Genomic DNA, 19843 nt, shown 5'->3' on the forward strand with positions numbered 1-19843 from the left:
CCACATTAACATCAGTTTTTTCGCGGCTTTGGTTTTTTCCGTTTTTTTTTGCTGAGTAGGATGAATCTTTCTTAACTAAATTAAGAGCATTATAAACCATTTTCTGAGAGCATATCATCATTTCAGCTATTACTGCATAGCTTTTTCCGTTTTGACTCATACGGACTCATATATAAGAGCTCTTTTCTCCGGCGTGCAATGTTTTCCACGTCCCATTTTTAGTAATTACTTTAAAAGTAAAAGTAAGTAATAAATGTAAACAAACCAATTTATTTGATCAAAGCAAAGTTCGTACTAAAAACTTAACTTAACATGTAACATTCACACTTGTGCTATTTATCTGTCCATGGCTGTATATCCAATGCCCATCCTAACGTATGCCGCAGAAGCGTGGACGATGACAATATCCATCCGGTAAAGCGTCGCTTGGAGTGTTTGAGAGAAAAATTCTGCGGATGATTTCTGAACCTTTTAACGTTGTCGACGGCGAATATCGCAGGCGATGGAGCGATGAGCTTTACGACGACATAGATATAGCGCAGCAAATAAAGATCCGACGGCTACGTTGAGCCATGTCGTCCGAATGCACACAAAAGCTCCGGCTCTGAAAGTATTCGATGCGGTACTCGTTGGTGGTAGCAAAGGAAGATTATTGTGTCTGTCCTTTCATAAGTGATTATTTCATTATTTCCACAAAACTTGAAACTATAATGAAAATTTTCTATTAAAAAATAAATAGTTTCAAAAATCGGAAAAAGTCAGTATAAAGTATAAAATATTTCGTGTAAAAAATTCAATGATTTTCAGGAAGTAACTTTTCCCCGACCCTGGAAATTGATGAATTGCGATTTCCCTCAAATATCAATGCTTCAGATTTGTAGTTTGCTACAAATTGTCGAATATTAATTTACATAATATTTTTTTTGGTACAAAAAATTTTAAGAGGCTTAATTGAAACCAAAAGTTGCAAAATATTTTTCCATATTACTTTCAAACATAGAGAGGAGTATGTTAAAGTGTTCTATACTGAAATCAGCGAACTTAGAATGTTATATCGAGCAATTCTTTGTATTTGTATGGCCGATGTAACTTGATTTTTTCTGAGATCAGAATTAAATTTTGAAATAATCTTTAGGCTTGAATTATTGTTGTTCTTATTCTAATAAATATTAACTATTAATTTACAATATGTGCAAAATATTCTATAGAGAAGTATGTTTTCCTAAACTTTTATTTTCTTTATATTGAAGGACTTAATGTTTAAAGTGTACTTAACATTGTCAGTAGTTTAAAAAACTAAATATTGATAGTTTTTAATATTATAATCAATACATTCATTGATAGAAGACATCGTTTTCTAACTGCAGTGGCTCAAAAAAGAACTCGGACAACCCAAGTGATATGTTTTTAAACCTAAAAATATGCTATGTATATTAAAATGCAAGTTTAATGCGTTTATGTGTCAGATCTACTTTCGATCTTCAAGTGTATTTTTCAAAACTACAAAACAAACTTCAACTCATTCGTACATAATATAGAAAACACAAACAACAAAAACTTAGCAAAATACATGACAAAAAACGAACTCGAACATTTATATAAAGTTGAGTTAGGCAAATAATATTTAAGAAAGAACAATATAATTAATGATTAGTCGGCAAACCTTAATTTTTTCTCATAGCAGTCAGTCTTCTTGGCATGGATTCGACCAGCTTCTTGCTCGGTAAAGGATCTATTTTCCCCCACTCTTCTTTAATACCAGTTTCTAGGTCTTTCTTGTTTCTAATAATATGCTTTTTAGTTGGCTTCCAAATGAGCCCACAAATGTTTATTGACATTGATGTCTGGAGATGGTGGAGGTGTTTAAAGTATTTTAGGGCAGTTGTACATAACCCATAGACGGACATTAAGTGCTTGTTGCGTGTTGCGAGCTTAGCAGCGCTCAAATTTGGATTTTTCTTAATTTGTTGCACTATCCACCGTTCATCTGCATCCGAAAACAGTTTTGGTCGTCTCGATTTCTTCATATTTTCCACGGATATTGTTTTTTTGTTTGAAACGTTTTATCCTGTCGTACTATTTTTAAAATCCTAATTGAATACCCAGTGGAAAAATATACAAAATAAAAATATTTAACTTGCATATTTCTTACAATAATTTTGAATTTGAAGCTGCATGCTATGTATGGCCGAGTTCTCTATTGAGCCACTGTATGTCGGCATTAAGTATTTAAATTTATTTGGTAATTTAAATGTTTATTGCATTGTATGATATTTTTTCTTATTCTAAAATTTTTTGATTAACTAAAAATTAAGAATTAAAAATTTGTCAACCTATATATATAAAAGAAAGTCATGTTAGTTACACTATATATAACTCGAGAACGGCTGAACCGATTTGGCTGAAAATTGGAGAAGTAGCTTAGAACCAGGAGACGGGCATAGGATACTTTTTATCCCAGTCGAACGCGTTTCCGTGAAGTCACTATAAAATGTGGTATAACAAAAACGCATCCGCCGTAGCCGAATGGGTTGGTGCGTGATTACCATTCGGAATTCACCGAGAGGTCGTTAGTTCGAATCTCGGTGAAGGCAAAATTAATAAAAACATTTTTCTAATAGCGGTCGCCCCTCGGCAGGCAATGGCAAACCTCCGAGTTTATTTCTGCCATGAAAAAGCTCCTCATAAAAATATCTGCCGTTCGGAGTCGGCTTGAAACTGTAGGTCCCTCCATTTGTGGAACAACATCAAGACGCACACCACAAATAGGAGGAGGAGCTCGGCCAAACACCTAACAGAAGTGTACGCGCCAATTATTTATTTTTTTTTTTAACAAAAACGCATCTGATATGGAATAACAAAACGCAAATGACAGCAAAACGTTATTTTGTTTATGGTTAAGTAGAAAATTTGATAATATAAATTTTGTCAGAAATATATAATCACAGTAATTTGTATTCTCTTTGAATCATCATTATCAATGCCGCGACCAAGACGATCGAATCTTTCCCGACAAAGCCGTAGTGCAAGAAGGATACGAAACATTGCGAATGAAACGACTGAAGAAGCAGAAGGAGTTGCCGGTGAAGAGCGCCGCGTTAGTATGGCTCGACTTCGTGCTTCTCAATCATAAGAGCAAAGCGATACAGCCCGTGGAACGGCTCGGTTAGCAATGCGAAGTCGTCGAGCGAATAACAGAGTTCAACAGGTAGATCATTTTCGACGTACAAGAAGAGAATTATCAAGTGCTGATTTGAATCGAGCAGCGTTTCGATATGATTGCAACACTGATTACTGCTTGTATCCTAGCGTTTGCATTGGGCCAATGAACGTTGTTTGCGAGTATTGTGACGCATTGAAGTTTTCCGGAGAAACGCCCGGATTGTGATGCCTTAGTGGAAGAGTGATATTGCCATTATTCCGCCAAACACTGCCAGTAATTCCAAGATCAACGGCTGCTGACGAAATAAACGCTTGCCTCAAATCATCAAATCTATTGCGCTATGTGAAGAAACTTCAGCTGACAACAAACATGAGAGTTGCATTACTTAATGATACTGAAGATTTCTCTGAGCAATTACTGACTATCGGTAATGGTCGAGTACCTGACGACGAATCGAGTGGATTGATATTAGTTCCTCAGAATTTCTGTAACTTTGTCTCATCGAAAGACGAACTTATCAATAAAGTATTCCCAAACATCATTAATACCTACAAAAATAATAAATGGTTGAGTGAGCGAGCAATTTTAGCGGCTAAGAATAAAGATGCAGATGACCTAAACTACATAATTCAAAATGATATCATTGGAACAATACATTCCATTGACTTTGTAACAAATGAAAATGAAGCCATCAACTATCCAATTGAATTTTTAAACTCCTTGGATGTGCCTGGCTTACCGTCGCACAATTTACGCCTAAAAGTTGGCTCCGTAGTAATCATGCTTCGAAACATAAGCACACCAAAACTTTGCAACGATACGCGTTTGGTGGTAAATAAATTGATGAACCATGTGATTTACGAGACGATACTCGAGGGAAAAGTCGAAGGATAAGAAGTTCTCATTCCGAGGTTCCCGATGATCCTAACCGATCTTTCGTTTGAGTTTAAAATACTTCAATTTCCGATCCGTCTTGCATTCGCCATGACCATTAACAAATCACAAGGCCAATCCTTGAAAGTTTGTGGTCTGAATCTAGAAAATCAATGTTTCTCACATGGTCAATTATATGTGGCATGTTCATGGGTCGGAAAACCATCTGCGTTGTTTGTTCTTGCAGCTGATAATAAAACAAAAAATGTCGTGTATCACAAGGTGCTTAACTGAATAGTGCAATCTATTAAAGCTTCATTGAAATACTTGATTAATAAAAAAATTAACTTAATAATATCAAAAATCTGCTTTTTTATTGCCTCTAGGGCGGAACAAAGTTCGCCAGGTCAGCTAGTTAAATATATAACACTCAGAAACGTTTCACTGTACGTAAATCGTGCTTCTGTGTTTCTGCCCTCAGATGAATAACGAAAGTAACAGGTTCTTCATTATTAGGGAGATGAGAGATATCGGAAAAATTGCATCCTGTTGATTGGCCGGCGGTACTGTATTGTTTTGCAGGATATGAACTCTTTGGTACCTCCATAATATCATGGCAAAAGGTGACAGGTGGTACATATGTACATCAGAAATATATATAATATTTTAATTTTTAATAGTTTCATGCACCGCAAAGATCTGTATTTCGTGTCGACCTGTAAAGTTGATTGTGAGAAATCTTGCTCAGGCATTTTTTGGATAGTGGTCGATTTGGGAGTGAGAGAATGATTTTGGTTGCTGCTGTTGTTGTGATTGCAAGTTTTACTGCGCATTTGGGAACCGACTGTTGTGAGAAGGAGGATTTTTATTTGCCTCTTCTATTCGTCACTTCTCTGTCAGGCTCACTTGAAGAAAAATTTGCATGTAAAAGCAACAACAAAGTTTTCGAGCAAGATTCGCTGGTAGAGATTGTGGTTATACTTAAAAAAACTGGTATAACTCACTATTTTACAAATAAATGTAAATTTATGCAGGGCTACCAGAAAAGTTAGTTATACCTGTTGTTGCTACAGCTATTCGCTACTTGCTAACGCTTGTCGAAAAGAGGAAGCCTATTGTTGCTTGAAGAGTTACTGCGGAAGAGTTTAAACTAGATAAGGCGAAATTGAAATCATACTTTTTTAATATATACGAATTAAAAATGAAATAAAGCCGACAAGCATTTGTATTAGAATTGCATATAAATATTTTCTGTAATTTTTTTTAATTTTTCGCATATGTTTTTAGCCTGGACAAAGCAACAGTAATAACGGTGGGACCAGTAATAACAATAACAGTAGCACTAATAATACTAAGACAAATAACAGTAGCAGCTGTAACTCTGGCACAAGTGGTCCGAATTCGAATAATAATAATGGTGGCATTAGCACGGGCAGTGTTGGATTAGTTGGTGGTGGTACTTCTGCAGCAGCTGCTAAAAATCAATTAGAACAATTGAACACAATGCGAGAGGCGCTTTTTTCTCAGGATGGTTGGGGTTGCCAGCACGTTAATCAGGACACGAATTGGGAAGTGCCTAGTTCACCTGAGCCAACAAACAAAGATCCATCTGGTGGACCAACGATGTGGAAACCTACTATAAATAATGGAACTGACCTATGGGAATTAAATTTACGCAACGGTGGTCAGCCACCAACTCAACCAGTTCAAAAGACACCATGGGGTCATACACCATCGTCGAATTTAGGTGGAACATGGGGAGAAGACGATGACGGTGCGGACAGTAGCAGCGTTTGGACTGGTTCATCAAATAATCCATCAACTGCAGGTGTTGTGGGTGTAACTGGAGTTAGTTCGACGGGTGTAGGTGCCAATGGTCCTGGAAATGGGCCGCAATGGGGTCAAAGCTCTGTAGGTGTCGGCGTCGGTGCAGCTGCTAATGCTACAGGAACGCCATCTGTAAACGTAGGCAGTGTGTCTGTCGTAGGTTGGTATATCAACAACAAATTATTAAATACTAAGGTAATGTGACTTGTATTTAAGGTGGTCCTGCCGGTGGCCCTGGCGTAAATGTGCCTGGTAGTGTAAATGCGGCGGCAGCCAATAATTCTGCTGGTAATAATTGGAGTGATTCACGTGAAATGAGTAGTGGGGCTGTGAGCGGTGCAATAGCTATGCGTGGAGTTGACCCACGTGATCAAATGCGAGGTACAGCTGCTGAGCCTCGGGAGTTACGCATGTTAGATCCTCGTGACCCCATACGTGGTGATCCTCGAGGAATTTCGGGGCGTTTAAATGGCACGTCGGAAATGTGGGGACAACACCATTCTATAGCACATAATCAAATACCCGCACTAAATAAAATAGTGGGACCCGGGGTTAGCGTAGGCTCCGGTGTGTCTACTGGTGCTGTAGTTACCGGAGGAGGGGTAGCTGGTTTAGGAGCAGGTGGGGTCAATGCCATAAATGCGGGCGGTGTAAGTGGTAGTGTTAATGCCCATTGGGGCGCATCTTCAGCGATTGTTGGACCAAAAGATATTTCTTCAATGACAGGTAAAGTCACTGGGTGGGAGGAGCCATCGCCTCCACCGCAGCGACGTAATATACCTAACTATGACGACGGAACATCTTTATGGGGACAGCAGTCTCGAGTACCTAGTGGTTCTCATTGGAAAGATATTTCTGATCCAATGAATAGACATTTAACGCGAAATACAGTAGGTAACCAGAATACGCCAAATACGGTAGCTGGCCTTGGTAGCGGATCCGGAAATGGATTGGGAAACAACCAAGGGGTACTAAATGCACCAGTCGTTGGTGGTAATACGAACAATTCCATAAGCAGTGTTGGTCCTCCAGGACGGCTTGGTTCTGGTGTAGGACCTGGTATTGCTGTCAATCAGCATAAACCGGATAATAACATGTGGGTACATGCAAGCAATCCAAATGTGAATGTCCGTAATGCGGCATCATGGGGTGATGAAGCAAACCACAATATGGGCCCAAACTCTGGTGTTAATTGGATGGATGATAAAACGAGTGCAGGTATAGGACAATTGGGTGTCAGCGTTGGTGGCACTAACTCTTGGAATGATCCATCTGCATCTTGGAACAAAAATCAAAATAAAATGGCAGGTGGTGCGACGGGATGGGGTACGGGTGGAGGTAATGATGGTGCCGATCTGTCATCGGACTGGAGTGCTCACGGCGGCATTGTAGGAAAAACTCAACAAAAAATAGGAGGCGTTAATGTTAACATTACTAACTTGAATACAGATGTGATCAAACAGAGTAAACAATATCGTGTACTTGTGGAAAATGGCTTTAAAAAGGAGGATGTGGAACGAGCTCTAATTAGCGCCAATATGAACATTGAAGAAGCCGCGGATTTACTCCGGGCTAATGCCACAATGTCAATGGATTGGAGAAGACACGAAGACCCCCTTGGCTCATATGCTGATCATCCTAATCCTGGTGGTAGCTTCCCAGGACGCTACCCACCAACGGCCACTCAGCCCACTATGCCATTCCCTCCGGTAATTTCTATTTTAAAATTACAGATTGATCAAAATTTTTAATTTTTCATTTGTTTTTTAGAATATCTTAAACAATATGAGCGGTAACACTGTTAGTGCCAGCGGCAATAATTCAAATCTAGCAGCGCTCAATTCGATACAGCCACTTCCAGTGCAAAAGTATCTAAATTCAGCTCCACACAATGTTGCAAGTGGACCGCAGACCATGAATCCTGCTGTGGCTTTCGGACAGGGAGTTGCTAATGTTACTGCGGCTGTGAATGCAGCTTCAAATAGTACCAGCCAGCCATCCACTCAACAGTTACGCGTTCTTGTACAGCAAATCCAGTTAGCTGTTCATAGTGGTTACCTATCCAGCCAAATTTTATCAGAGCCTTTGCCATCCTCAATGCTTGTACTTTTATATCAATTATTAACAAATATTAAAGTGAGATTAATGTTTTTATTTGATTTCGTTTGTGGCTACTTTTAAATGTGAACTATTTTCAGCACCTTCAAGCGGCACAGCAGTCCTTGACACGTGGTGGCAACAATGCAAATAATTCACAAATAAGTTATGCTATTGCCAAATATAAACAGCAAATCCAAAATTTACAAAATCAAATAAACGCACAACAGGCGTTCATACTGAAACAGAAGCAGCAGTCCATGCCGCAAAACGCGCAGCATTCTGCAGCACATGTCAACAGTTCGAACCTAGAATATATTAGAGGGCAGCATGATGCCATAAATGCTTTACAGAGCAACTTTTCAGAAATGAACTTGGCTAAGGTAACTTGAGCTAATGCTTATGAGAAGTCTTACCCCTTTTTTATTTGTTTTACAAAATTTCAGCATAGTGGCTATCCAACTGGTCCAAATTCGCAGTCAAAACTTATAAACCAGTGGAAACTTCCGGAAAAGGATATAACGTCTGAAAGTACAGATTTTTCTCGGGCACCGGGAGCATCCAAACAAAACTTAAACGCTTCTGGGAATACTATGGGCCCCCTAGGTCTACAAAATGATGGGTATGCATTCCAATTTTGAATAATTTTCTCTATACGTAGAACTTTTTGGATGTAATAGTTAAACAGTTTGTGGTAGAGTACAATTTCAAAGTTACTATAAAACGTATTACTTCCTAGCACTTGGTCGACTGGGCGAAGTATTGGCGACGGTTGGCCAGACTCATCTACAGAAACTGAGAATAAAGACTGGTCCGTTGCACAACCTACGCCTGCTGCGACGTACACTGATTTAGTTCAGGAGTTTGAACCAGGAAAACCGTGGAAGGTAGTTTAATTTTTAGACGATAGTTAATAGCCGTTTTCACAAATACATTCTACAACACTTTTAAGGGCTCGCAGATTAAGAGTATAGAAGACGATCCTAGTATAACTCCTGGCAGTGTAGCTAGATCTCCATTGTCTATTAATTCGACGCCAAAAGAAGCTGATATTTTTGCGAACCCTAGCAAAAGTTCACCGACTGATTTAACACCATTAAGCTTATCCTCATCGACATGGAGCTTTAATCCATCATCAAGCAATCAAAACTTTCAAAGGTAGCGAGAATCTCTGGTTTCAAAAGTTTAAAATAAAACATTAGTATTTGCCGAAAATCAAAAACCTGGTGGTACGTTATAGCATGTGCTATACTTGCGAGATGAAATTTCAATATAAAAATGACTACGTTAAAAATTTTACGCAAACGGAAAAAGTTAAGCGGAATTTGAATCAAACAAATCTTATTCTTCAAATACCAATATTTTATTTATAACTTAAATTTACTCATTTTTAATTTTGCCATAATGCGTGTTTTGGAGCTTATAAACTTGGATGGATTTTAAATATACTTTTTATGTCTTGGATATATAGTACTCTGATACTTTTTATACATGCATATATATACTAATTAAATATAGTTGGTCCGATAGTCCGCAACAATGCACCCCCTCGGAATTATGGGCCAGTTCAATGAACAAGACATCGCGGGGTCCACCACCCGGTTTGGGTTCAGGCAACGGAGCAGGCGTATCAGGAACTGGCGTACAATCCGTTACAAATTCCTCCTCCGTAGTTGCTGGCAGTTCAAATGGATGGATCGTTACTGGTGGCCGTGGAGTTCCCAATAACAATTCTGGTTGGACTACGTCGAATTCAGGGTGGAATTCTACATGGTTACTACTCAAAAATTTAACCGCACAGGTACTTAATCTTTATTTATTTTTGTTATTTTATCTTATTTTAACTTCTTTTCAAGATTGATGGTTCAACATTACGTACCTTATGTATGCAGCATGGCCCACTTGCTAATTTTCACTTATATTTAAATCAAGGAATTGCCTTATGTAAATATGCAACACGTGAGGAAGCAAACAAAGCCCAAATGACATTGAATAACTGTGTTCTCGGTAGCACTACAATTTGTGCAGAGTCACCGAGTGAAAATGAAGTTCAAAGTATTTTACAGCATTTGCCTCAGACGTCTAACAGTGTTTCCGGGTCTGGTTTAACGGGAAATGGCGGTAATTCGAGCAACCCTGCGTCGAATAGTGGTGGGAGTGTTGCAGGAGGAAATGGTTCTCTATCTTCTAACAGTGGTAATAATAATGGAGGCCCCTGCAATAATGTTGGTGGTGTGAGTGGTGGCAATGGTAACTGCAGCATGGCTAACCATTCGGTGGTGAGCGGCTCGGGCGGTAATGGATGCGGAAGTAATGCGATGAATAATGGTAGCACTGGAGGCAATGGCAACAGTGGAAACAATCAAAGTCAACCTAGTTCTGGTGCTTGCAGTTCGAACGGTGGTAAAAGTGGAAATAGTAATATTCCTAGCGGAAATAGCAGTTCAAATGCAACATCAAATAGTGTTGTCGGAAATAATAGCGTTGTGGCTGCCCCTGCATGGCGTCAAACACAAAGTCAGCCAAGACCATCTGGTAGGGATGAATATGATTATATTTCGAAATTTGTTTGTTCTATTGTGGATGACTAAAATAACACTTTGATGAATAAGGCGTTCAAAATTTGTATTTCATATAATCTTGACTAATCTTAACTACTCGACAAAAAATCAAGTTACAACAGAATTACAAGGTATACAGATTGACTGATAGACGAATGGACTTAGAATTTTATATGTAATTTTTTCTTGTGGTTCATAGGATTGTATTTTCAATCAAATTAAACGAAAATTACTTGAAATATAAAATTAGTAATGGCTAAATGCCACACTTATGCTACAAAACATTTATTTTAAAAATTAATACGAATTATGTGAAGTGTAGAAATAATTTATCACTTAATTTGCCGAAATGGTTCATTGAAGACAGCATATTTGTTATTGAGCCTATAAAATCAAGACAAATGCAAAATAAAAAATAATGAAAAGCAAAGAACTGTAATAAATTGTTATAATTTTAGATTTAAAATTAAGACTACTGCTTATGTGTATATCTTTATATACTTAGTCTTGCCATAAATTCGGTGGCAAATTTTACAATGAATACGGTGAGAACAAATTTGCAGAAAGAAGTTCCATTATTTTTGCTTTTGTTAGTATGCATATAGTATGTTAGGCGGCCGCCGTGACTACCATTCGAAATTCAGAGAGATTGTAGGTTCGAATCTCGGCGAAACACCAAAATTAAGAAAACGTTTTTTCTAATACCGGTCGCCCCCCGGCAGGCAATGGCAAACCGAGTATATTTCTGCCATAAAAAGGCTCCTCACAAAACATATATGCCGTTCGGAGTCGGTTTGAAACTGTAGGCCCTCCATTTGTGGAACAACATCAGAACAAACACCACAAATAGGAGGAGGAGCTCGGTCAAACACCCAAAAAGGGTGTTATATATCTATAACATGTTAATAAAGTCGGATTTTCCTTCCTGACGCTATAACTCCCGAACGCACGAACAGATTTCCACTGTTTTTCCAGTTGATTTCATGTGACATTTATTATGCGTACGTTCTTTCAAGCGCTAACTTAAAACCGGTATTGTGTTCACTGCGAAATTGAGGTTACAGTTATTCGTTTCATAACAATTCAATTGGAAATCATCAAATCAACCACGCGTATTGTGCAAGTTTTTATTCAACTTCAACAGCAGGCATTTGTCCGTAAGATGGTAAGTTGAACAGTGTAAATTATGCGGATCGTGCATTTGAGGTTAAATTCACCAATCTGTCCATAGTCCACAATGCCTAGAGGACGACGTACGAACATGGACAATAATACTGGTGGTCTATTCTTGATGGGCGCGCCTGGAGGAACAGGGGAAACTTTTGTCATTTCATTGATTTTGGACACTATTCGATCAAGATGTGGCATAGCTTTGGCGTTAGCATCATCTGCAATCGCGGCGACTCTTCTAGATAGCGGTCGTACTGCACGTTTTGCCCTGAAAATGCCACTCAATTTAAACAGAATTGATACTTCAACATGCAATATTTCTCGATCCAGTGCAATGGGAAAATTGTTGATCCAATGCAAGCTCATTGTTTGGGATGAGTGCACAATGGCACATAAGAAATCACTTGAATCACCTAACTTCACACTGAAGGATCTTCGGCGAAATAACAACATCTTTGGTGGTTTGATGATATTGTTGGCAGGCGATTTCAGGCACACGGCCGTCTGGTGGCACGACGCTTGGTTCTGTGGGCCGGAGGATGCAGTGTAAAAAGTCGGCTAAAATAGATCGCGCCACCTTGTCGTTGTGCTACGTCGGGTTCGACAGGGACCTAACGGTGGACCAGAACTTACTCACACCAGTGGAGAAATTGCAGGTTTTCAGATATTCAACCCATTTGGTCCACTTATGTTGTTCTACCTGTTGCCGGATGTCCAAATTCAGATCCCTTATGCGGAGATCCCCGTGATCGACCTGCCGTAGGTGGTCACGCTCGTTTGCCAACCTGGCTGCTTCGGCTGGAAAATTAGGACGTATGTCCTTGATCCTTCCAGCGGGGATGAAGCGAGCCGCAGCAGCTGTGAGCACCGTACGAAATGCGCGTTCGCCTACGCGCACATCGGTGGGGTTGGGAGGAGCGGCGAAGGGGTCTTCTGTGAATTCCGCGAAGCCGGCTGAATTAGCTTTTTTAAAGTTAAAATAGGATCGGTGATTCGTGGAAACGAAGTTGGCAGGTCTTCGAGAATCGAGAAGATAGTGGACAAATGGTGTGATGGGAGCGATAGCATAGGTCGCCAGATTATGCTATTTATCAGACCAGCGCTAGCTATTGTTACGTCAGGCGAGCTGCTGCAATTACTCGTTGCTCTGGTGGGGGCGTCGTCGTTCACAGTGCTGAATGTCGATTGGTCTATCTGCTCTGCCAGTAGTTGTCCCCTACTATCATTTGGAAGGCTTCAATGCCAAAGATCGTGATGCGCATTTAAGTCACCTACAACCAATCGGTTTTCACCTCTGATGAGCGCACCTATATCAGGGTTATATCCTGCCGAGCAGCAGGTGACAGGGGGTATGTATATGTTAAGTACTTCGAGCTCGACATCGCCTGACTGGACAGCTATACCTTGACATTCTAAGGTGCTGTCTCTGCGGTCGATGCCTTCATCAATGAGACGATACTGCACTGTGTGGTGTACTATGAACGCTAGGCCATCACAATTGTCTCGCTCGGGATCATGTTAGTGCACGTTAAGCCGTCCCTGGTGATCAGAGAGGACCTAGCGTGCAGCTTGGTTTCCCGGACCGCAGCTATTGGGATACTGTGTCTGCTCATAAAGCCAACTATCTCGTCGATCTATCTAAGGCTGTTGTAACACGGGGAGTGAGACGTGCGTGTGGTTGCCTACGTTCGACCTGCTGTGCATTCCGCTGTAGTTGTTGCGGCCTGATGGTGGTGGGTGGCCGCGCCACGTGGGGCGGTTGCGGGTGCAGAGCTCTGCAGCAGGGGTCAACGTAGTCAGTTGTCCACTCACGGGTGGTGCGCCGGACGTAAAATCTCCGAAAGGGGCACCAGCCATTGTAAAAATTGCATTTGACTGATGTCAGGTACCGAGGTATGCCGGTCTGACGCACGGAACAGACTGTGTGGGGGACCAAGAGCTGCTGGTTTGTCCCCGCACTGGGGTTGGAGCAGGAGGGAAGGGGATGAGCTATGTCCGTGGAGCTTTGTTGCTCCGATAGGCTCCTTACCGTGGAGGTATGGGTTGTGGCGGTTGTTAACAGTGGCGGCCTATAAGGGGAGTAGTAGCCGTTAAGGCATCAGACGCCTGCTGGCGGGAGCAACACGAGGCCAGATACCGTGTGGACCACTCCCTGTGAGTCTTAAAGCCTGAACAAGGTCTTAAGGTGGCTCCACCCGTTGCTTTTATTGTACCTAACCGAGGTGGAATTCGGATGGAGCCGTTCATGGCATACGCAGCAATAGAATACCTCTGGCCTAGGGTTGGATTCGATACCAGCCCTGAGGAGAAGTATTTGGAGCAAGATTGCTGCGAGGAGTTGCTCCTGTGACGTAAGAGGTAGGGTGATAAACTGTTTACTAGACAGGGCTAGGCTATGTTCAGAAACGCATTATAATGCGCAGTACTTGCAGCGCTGGCTGCACTGTGAATGTGACAATTCATGCAACTGATAGATTTGTTCAAAAATTGCAAATAGATTTGTTGCATTTATGAACGCGCTGTGCAGTAAAATGGAATTGCTACTAAGTTTGGTCATGGACGATGTATGTGAGGAAAAAACCGATAGTCTTTTATTAAATTTAAGAAAAAAAAATCCGTGTAAAGCTTAAAAGAAGGACATATCTTGTCAAAAGTTTAATATCAAAACGGAAAATACCCAAAGATAAGTCTTTTTTTGAAACAATAAAATCGTTTCCCGAGGATATATTTTATTCTCATTTTCGAATGAATTGGTCAAAGTAATCACTAAAGCCAAGAAAAGTATAATAAAATAAAGTTTAAATATCGTATTTTTCATCAATTTTTGTATTAAAAGCTAAAATAAATATTTAAATACCCACTTTTCATCAGACATTGTACTAGCGTATTTATTGGCAGTGTGAAAATTTTTGCTGCAAATAATGCATTACGGGTATATTCAGAAACGCATTATAAATGCGCAGTAATTGCAGCGCTGGCAGCACTGCCAATGTGACAAGTGATGCAATTGATAGATTTGTTAACGATTTGCAAAAAGATTTGTTGCATTTATGAACGCGTTTTACACTAAAATGGAAGTATTATTGAGTTTAGTTGTTGACGATATATTTGAAGTAAAAAGTGATAGTTTTTTGCTAAATTTAAAAAAAAAACGTGTAAAACTAAAAAGAAGATCACATATAGTAAGATGTTCATTAAAACGAAAAATTCCCAAAAATAAATCTTTTTTGCTAGTCGCTAATGCTTTTTAATTTATTGTGATTGTAGTTCATTACTTTTCCAATTTTCAAAAAAAAAAAAAAAATCTTTTTTGAAACAATTAGAAAATTTTCGCCGCGCGATTTGCCCGTCTATTTTCAAATCTTTATTCACTTTTTTTATTTCTTCCGCCACCTTATTCCACAAAACACTCTTTTTCCTCCTCCCTGAAGCAAATTCACTTTCCATGCTCAGTCGGACTCGGAGAAGCAACTTTACTTCCGATGTACTTAGATAATCGTTAAAATCAAGAAAAATGTAATAAAATATTGTTTTAATAACGTATATTTAATATATCTTTCCATTAAAAGCTAAAAAAATTAGTTTTATACTCAGTTTTCATCAGACATCATATTACGTAATCAGCGGCAGTATTAAAATTTTTCCTGCAAATAATGCGTGACGTTTGATACAAAAATGGCGTTTTGGAACGCGATGCATTTGCAGTACTGCCATATTTGCATTTCTGAACGCATTGCCAACACTGCAAAAGTACGTTGCGCATTATAATGCGTTTCTGAATATACCCTACTTTTGATACAAAAATGACGTTTAAGAACGCGTTGCATTTGCAGTACTGCCATATTTGCATTTTTGAACGCACTCCTCACCCTGAAATGGTATGTTGCGCATTATAATGCATTGTTGAACATACCCCTAGTTTGTTGCGTATCGAGAATGTTAACGAGGTTGCATTTAGGAACATCATACTTTGTTCGACCAAAAAGCAACACGCGTTTAGAAAATCGTATATTTAAACGCGGGTTCCTTATAATATGAAGTAGAGATTAAATGCTTTGATCAAGAAAATGGCACATGAGAGTATTTCTTAATATTTAATTGAAGTAGATTCCTATCACACCATGCCACGACGTTGTTGAGGTCTGATTGAAAATCGTATGAATCAGACAGGTTATGTACAGTTGTAAGAATTTTTAAGTCGTCTGCATATAAAGGAAACTCAAATTCAAACATTCAGATATGTCATTAAAAGGAAATTTACAAAGAACAAAGGGCCCGAAATAATGCCCTGAGTGACAGCGGAAGAGTCTATAAAAGGATAATGAGACACATAATCGACAACAACTACACATCCACGATTGAAAAGGTAGGACTTTATCCATTTGAGGAAAGTAGAGTGAAACCCAAAACTTTTTAGTTAGAGATAAGGGATGAGTGGCAGACTTTATCGAAGATCTTGGAAAAATCCGTACAAAATGCATCAACTTGAAAGCTATTATTATTACAGCTTAGCTGCACGCCAATAATTTATAACAGGAACAAAATATTACAATTAAATATACGTATATAAATATTATATATAATAAATAGTTAACAATTTTACAAACAGGAAAAACGTTTACTGTAAAAAGTTTCGGGCTGGAATTTAGAACAATGTATATTTTGGAATTTCTGGCAAACTATAATGTGTTGGGAAAAACTTTAGTATAATGTATATCGCTTTGGAAAAAACGGTAAAAAGGGGGTGATAGAGGGGTGTATCCCCATCTTAAAACTGAAAACAGAACCTGCCGGAGGCTTATAGTTTTTAAGTAATTTAATGTTAAAGTTCTCTAATTTAGCGAAAAGTTGGTGTTGTCATACACCTGAAATGAAAACGAAGTTCGCACGCAGGGATGTTCAGTGGAAGGTTCATTGTAAAACTCCAGTATTTTTTGCTGTAATTTAAAGTTGAGAAATAGTTTTGAAAATAAAAACATAAACTCATTTAAACTTAAAAACAATGCTATTAAGCGTATCACAAAAAATAATAAAGTAATTAAAATTAAATTAAATTAATTAACACAGTATTTTTGCGTAGAACTTCTTATCGCGTGGGCGGCCTTCGGCCGCGCTTCAAAAAAATAACCCTCATCAGTCCAACTCCGGCTACGCAATCCACAGTATTTTTGCGTAGAACTCCTTTTCGCGTGGGCGGCCTTCGGCCGCGCTTCAAAAAAATAGCCCTCATCAGTCCAACTCCGGCTACGCAATCCACAGTATTTTTGCGTAAAACTCCTTTCCGTGTTAAAACTATTGAACCCAAAATTAAAACGTCATATGCGTGTATGTAGTAAGGAGGCATTTTTTGTTTTCATTTGCAGGCATCCGGCAACACCATACTGTTGGCATTCCAATCTTCTTCTTATTCGCGCTTAAAATTGAAATGTGATGGCATAGGCAAATGAATTTGCATTTAATTTTAATAGATATAATTAGAATATTAGCATAAAAATCGGTAAAAACACGCGTGTGAGTGTATATTTGGTGAATTTTAGTGAAATGTTAAAAAATATAGAGTGTAATGTGGCAAATTATAGTGAAGTTCCCGAGGGCATTTTGAATGTAAATAATTAAAAAATTATTATTTCCCGAATAATATAGAGTTATAAAGAGTGTTCCTTAACACCTCACTAACATCTCCACCAAGTTTCATTAAAAAAAACATTATAGTTTGCCAGAAATTCCAAAATATACATTGTTCTAAATTCCAGCCATGTTTTGTTTAATGAAACTTGGTGGAGATGTTAGTGAGGTGTTAAGGAACACTCTTTATAACTTTAAATTATTCGGGAAATAATAATTTTTTAATTATTTACATTCAAAATGCCCTCGGGAACTTCACTATAATTTGCCACATTACACTCTGTATTTTTTAACATTTCACTAAAATTCACCAAATATACACTCACACGCGTGTTTTTACCGATTTGTATGCTAATATTCTAATTATATCTATTAAAATTAAATGCAAATTCATTTGCCTATGCAATCACATTTCAATTTTAAGCGCGAATAAGAAGAAGATTGGAATGCCAATAGTATGGTGTTGCCGGATGCCTGCAAATGAAAACAAAAAATGCCTCCTTACTACATACACGCATATGACGTTTTAATTTTGGGTTCAATAGTTTTAACACGGAAAGGAGTTTTACGCAAAAATACTGTGGATTGCGTAGCCGGAGTTGGACTGATGAGGGTTATTTTTTTGAAGCGCGGCCGAAGGCCGCCCACGCGAAAAGGAGTTCTACGCAAAAATACTGTGGATTGCGTAGCCGGAGTTGGGCTGATGAGGGTTATTTTTTTGAAGCGCGGCCGAAGGCCGCCCACGCGAAAAGGAGTTCTACGCAAAAATACTGTGTTAATTAATTTAATTTAATTTTAATTACTTTATTATTTTTTGTGATACGCTTAATATCATTGTTTTTAAGTTTAAATAAGTTGTATGTGTTTATTTTTAAAATTATTTCTCAACTTTAAATTACACCAAAAAATACTGGAGTTTTACAATGAACCTTCCACTGAACATCCCTGCGTGCGAACTTCGTTTTCATTTCAGGTGTATGACAACACCAACTTTTCGCTAAATTAGAGAACTTTAACATTAAATTACTTAAAAACTATAAGCCTCCGGCAGGTTCTGTTTTCAGTTTTAAGATGGGGATACACCCCTCTATCACCCCCTTTTTACCGTTTTTTCCAAAGCGATATACATTATACTAAAGTTTTTCCCTTGACATCAATCCCTAAGTCAGAATATTTGTATATTTTTTCTGCATATGTTTTGTGCATGTTTTTGTTCAGATGAACAGCAATATCACTTACATATATAACCAGTCGTTTGAGATTTATTAATCAGGCGAATGTCTGGCCTATTGTGGTCTCTTGTTGGATGTGTTAAAAATGTTCGGTCATAATACAAAAGTTAGTTGGAGTCTTCTTGAACAGGTTCTGGGATGTATATGAAGTACGGTATTTTGCTTTGATTGAAGTTGTACATCTGCGTCAGTATTAGATTATTTTAGAGATTGTTGCTTTCACAGCTTTGATAAAGTTGTTGATTGAAATTATGTTCAATTCATTGGGAATCTTGAGGAGTTCAGTCCAATAGTGTTTGAGAAAACGGTTTCTGATTTCTTCGAGAGCAGTGTATTCTGAAAAAATGTGCTTCAGAGTCAAAACATGTGGACAGAGCGGGGAAGTTGATGGTGGACTGTCTTTTAGAAGGTGTGGATGGGTTCAAAGAGTGTGACCTAGGCGGAGTTTTTTGAATGTGCTTTTTTGAAATATTTGTTGGATAAGTAGGCGACGTGAGTTCTCGAATTATAGCTGTGTAATGGTGGTTGAAATTAAACCAATTCTGTACTCTTACGTTTCGGATGTGGTTTAGTATAAACCGCCTGACATCTACTTTTTCAACTGTGTTCATTGTGGTTACAGGTGTTGAGTTAGTCGATTTTGCGACACGATCTGCTGCTTCGTTGCCCATGATGCCAATGTGTCCAGGTATCCATAGCAATTTAATCTTTTGATCGTTTTCGATGACCATATCTCTAATTGAATTGACTGTAATCGAGTAATGGGTTGGATTTTGGACTGCTTCAGAACCGACAACCTGTCGGTACATATGAGGACTTTGGAAGCGGTCTTTAACGCCATGATGATTGCGCTGCAGATGGCGGTCGCTTCTGTGGTGAACGCAGATGCAATGTCTGGTAGTATTTGCATTTTTAGGACGTGACCAGTTGTGTCTAAAACTGCGTAACTGAGGGATGAGTTTTTAGATTTGGAGCCATCTGTGTACCTTAACGCCCATTTTTCCCCTTCATAGCGAGCTTTACGCGCCAGGAATAGCTGACGAAAGGCATTAGCAGAAACATTGGATTTCTTCAGTCTTTCGCGTATTCTTTCCTGCAGTGTTGGTAGACCCGCTTCTGCCAAAAATTTGTTTACGGGCGTAGTTTTGAAGGCACATCCTGGTGGCTTGATGGTTAACCGGACTAAACGCTGTTATCGTTGACTGTGGGGATTTCCAATAGAGATAAAGTCCATAATCGATTTTACTTAAAATTAACGTCTTAGTTAGATAGATTAAAGTATTTATATGTATGTT

The 19843-nt window shown here is 38.8% G+C and overlaps 1 protein-coding gene across 7 annotated transcripts in view; it reads left to right on the forward strand.

Moving 5' to 3' along the window:
- The window catches only part of LOC128870423 (protein Gawky), a 165759-nt gene extending 154805 nt beyond the window's left edge, over positions 1–10954 (forward strand). For 6 of the 7 annotated variants that reach the window (XM_054113038.1, XM_054113037.1, XM_054113040.1 and 3 more), the window contains 9 exons: positions 5324–6023; positions 6080–7572; positions 7634–7999; positions 8062–8343; positions 8407–8582; positions 8700–8847; positions 8913–9118; positions 9479–9761; positions 9817–10954. In XM_054113038.1, coding sequence (XP_053969013.1) covers positions 5324–6023; positions 6080–7572; positions 7634–7999; positions 8062–8343; positions 8407–8582; positions 8700–8847; positions 8913–9118; positions 9479–9761; positions 9817–10551 — 4389 coding nt within the window. In that variant the 3' untranslated portion in view covers positions 10552–10954. The remainder of the gene's footprint in view (positions 1–5323; positions 6024–6079; positions 7573–7633; positions 8000–8061; positions 8344–8406; positions 8583–8699; positions 8848–8912; positions 9119–9478; positions 9762–9816) is intronic. The other variant, XM_054113039.1, reaches the window with a different exon arrangement.
- Positions 10955–19843: the final 8889 nt, after the last annotated feature.

This window comes from Anastrepha ludens, chromosome X (assembly GCF_028408465.1).
Source record: "Anastrepha ludens isolate Willacy chromosome X, idAnaLude1.1, whole genome shotgun sequence".
Lineage (NCBI taxonomy): Eukaryota > Metazoa > Arthropoda > Insecta > Diptera > Tephritidae > Anastrepha > Anastrepha ludens.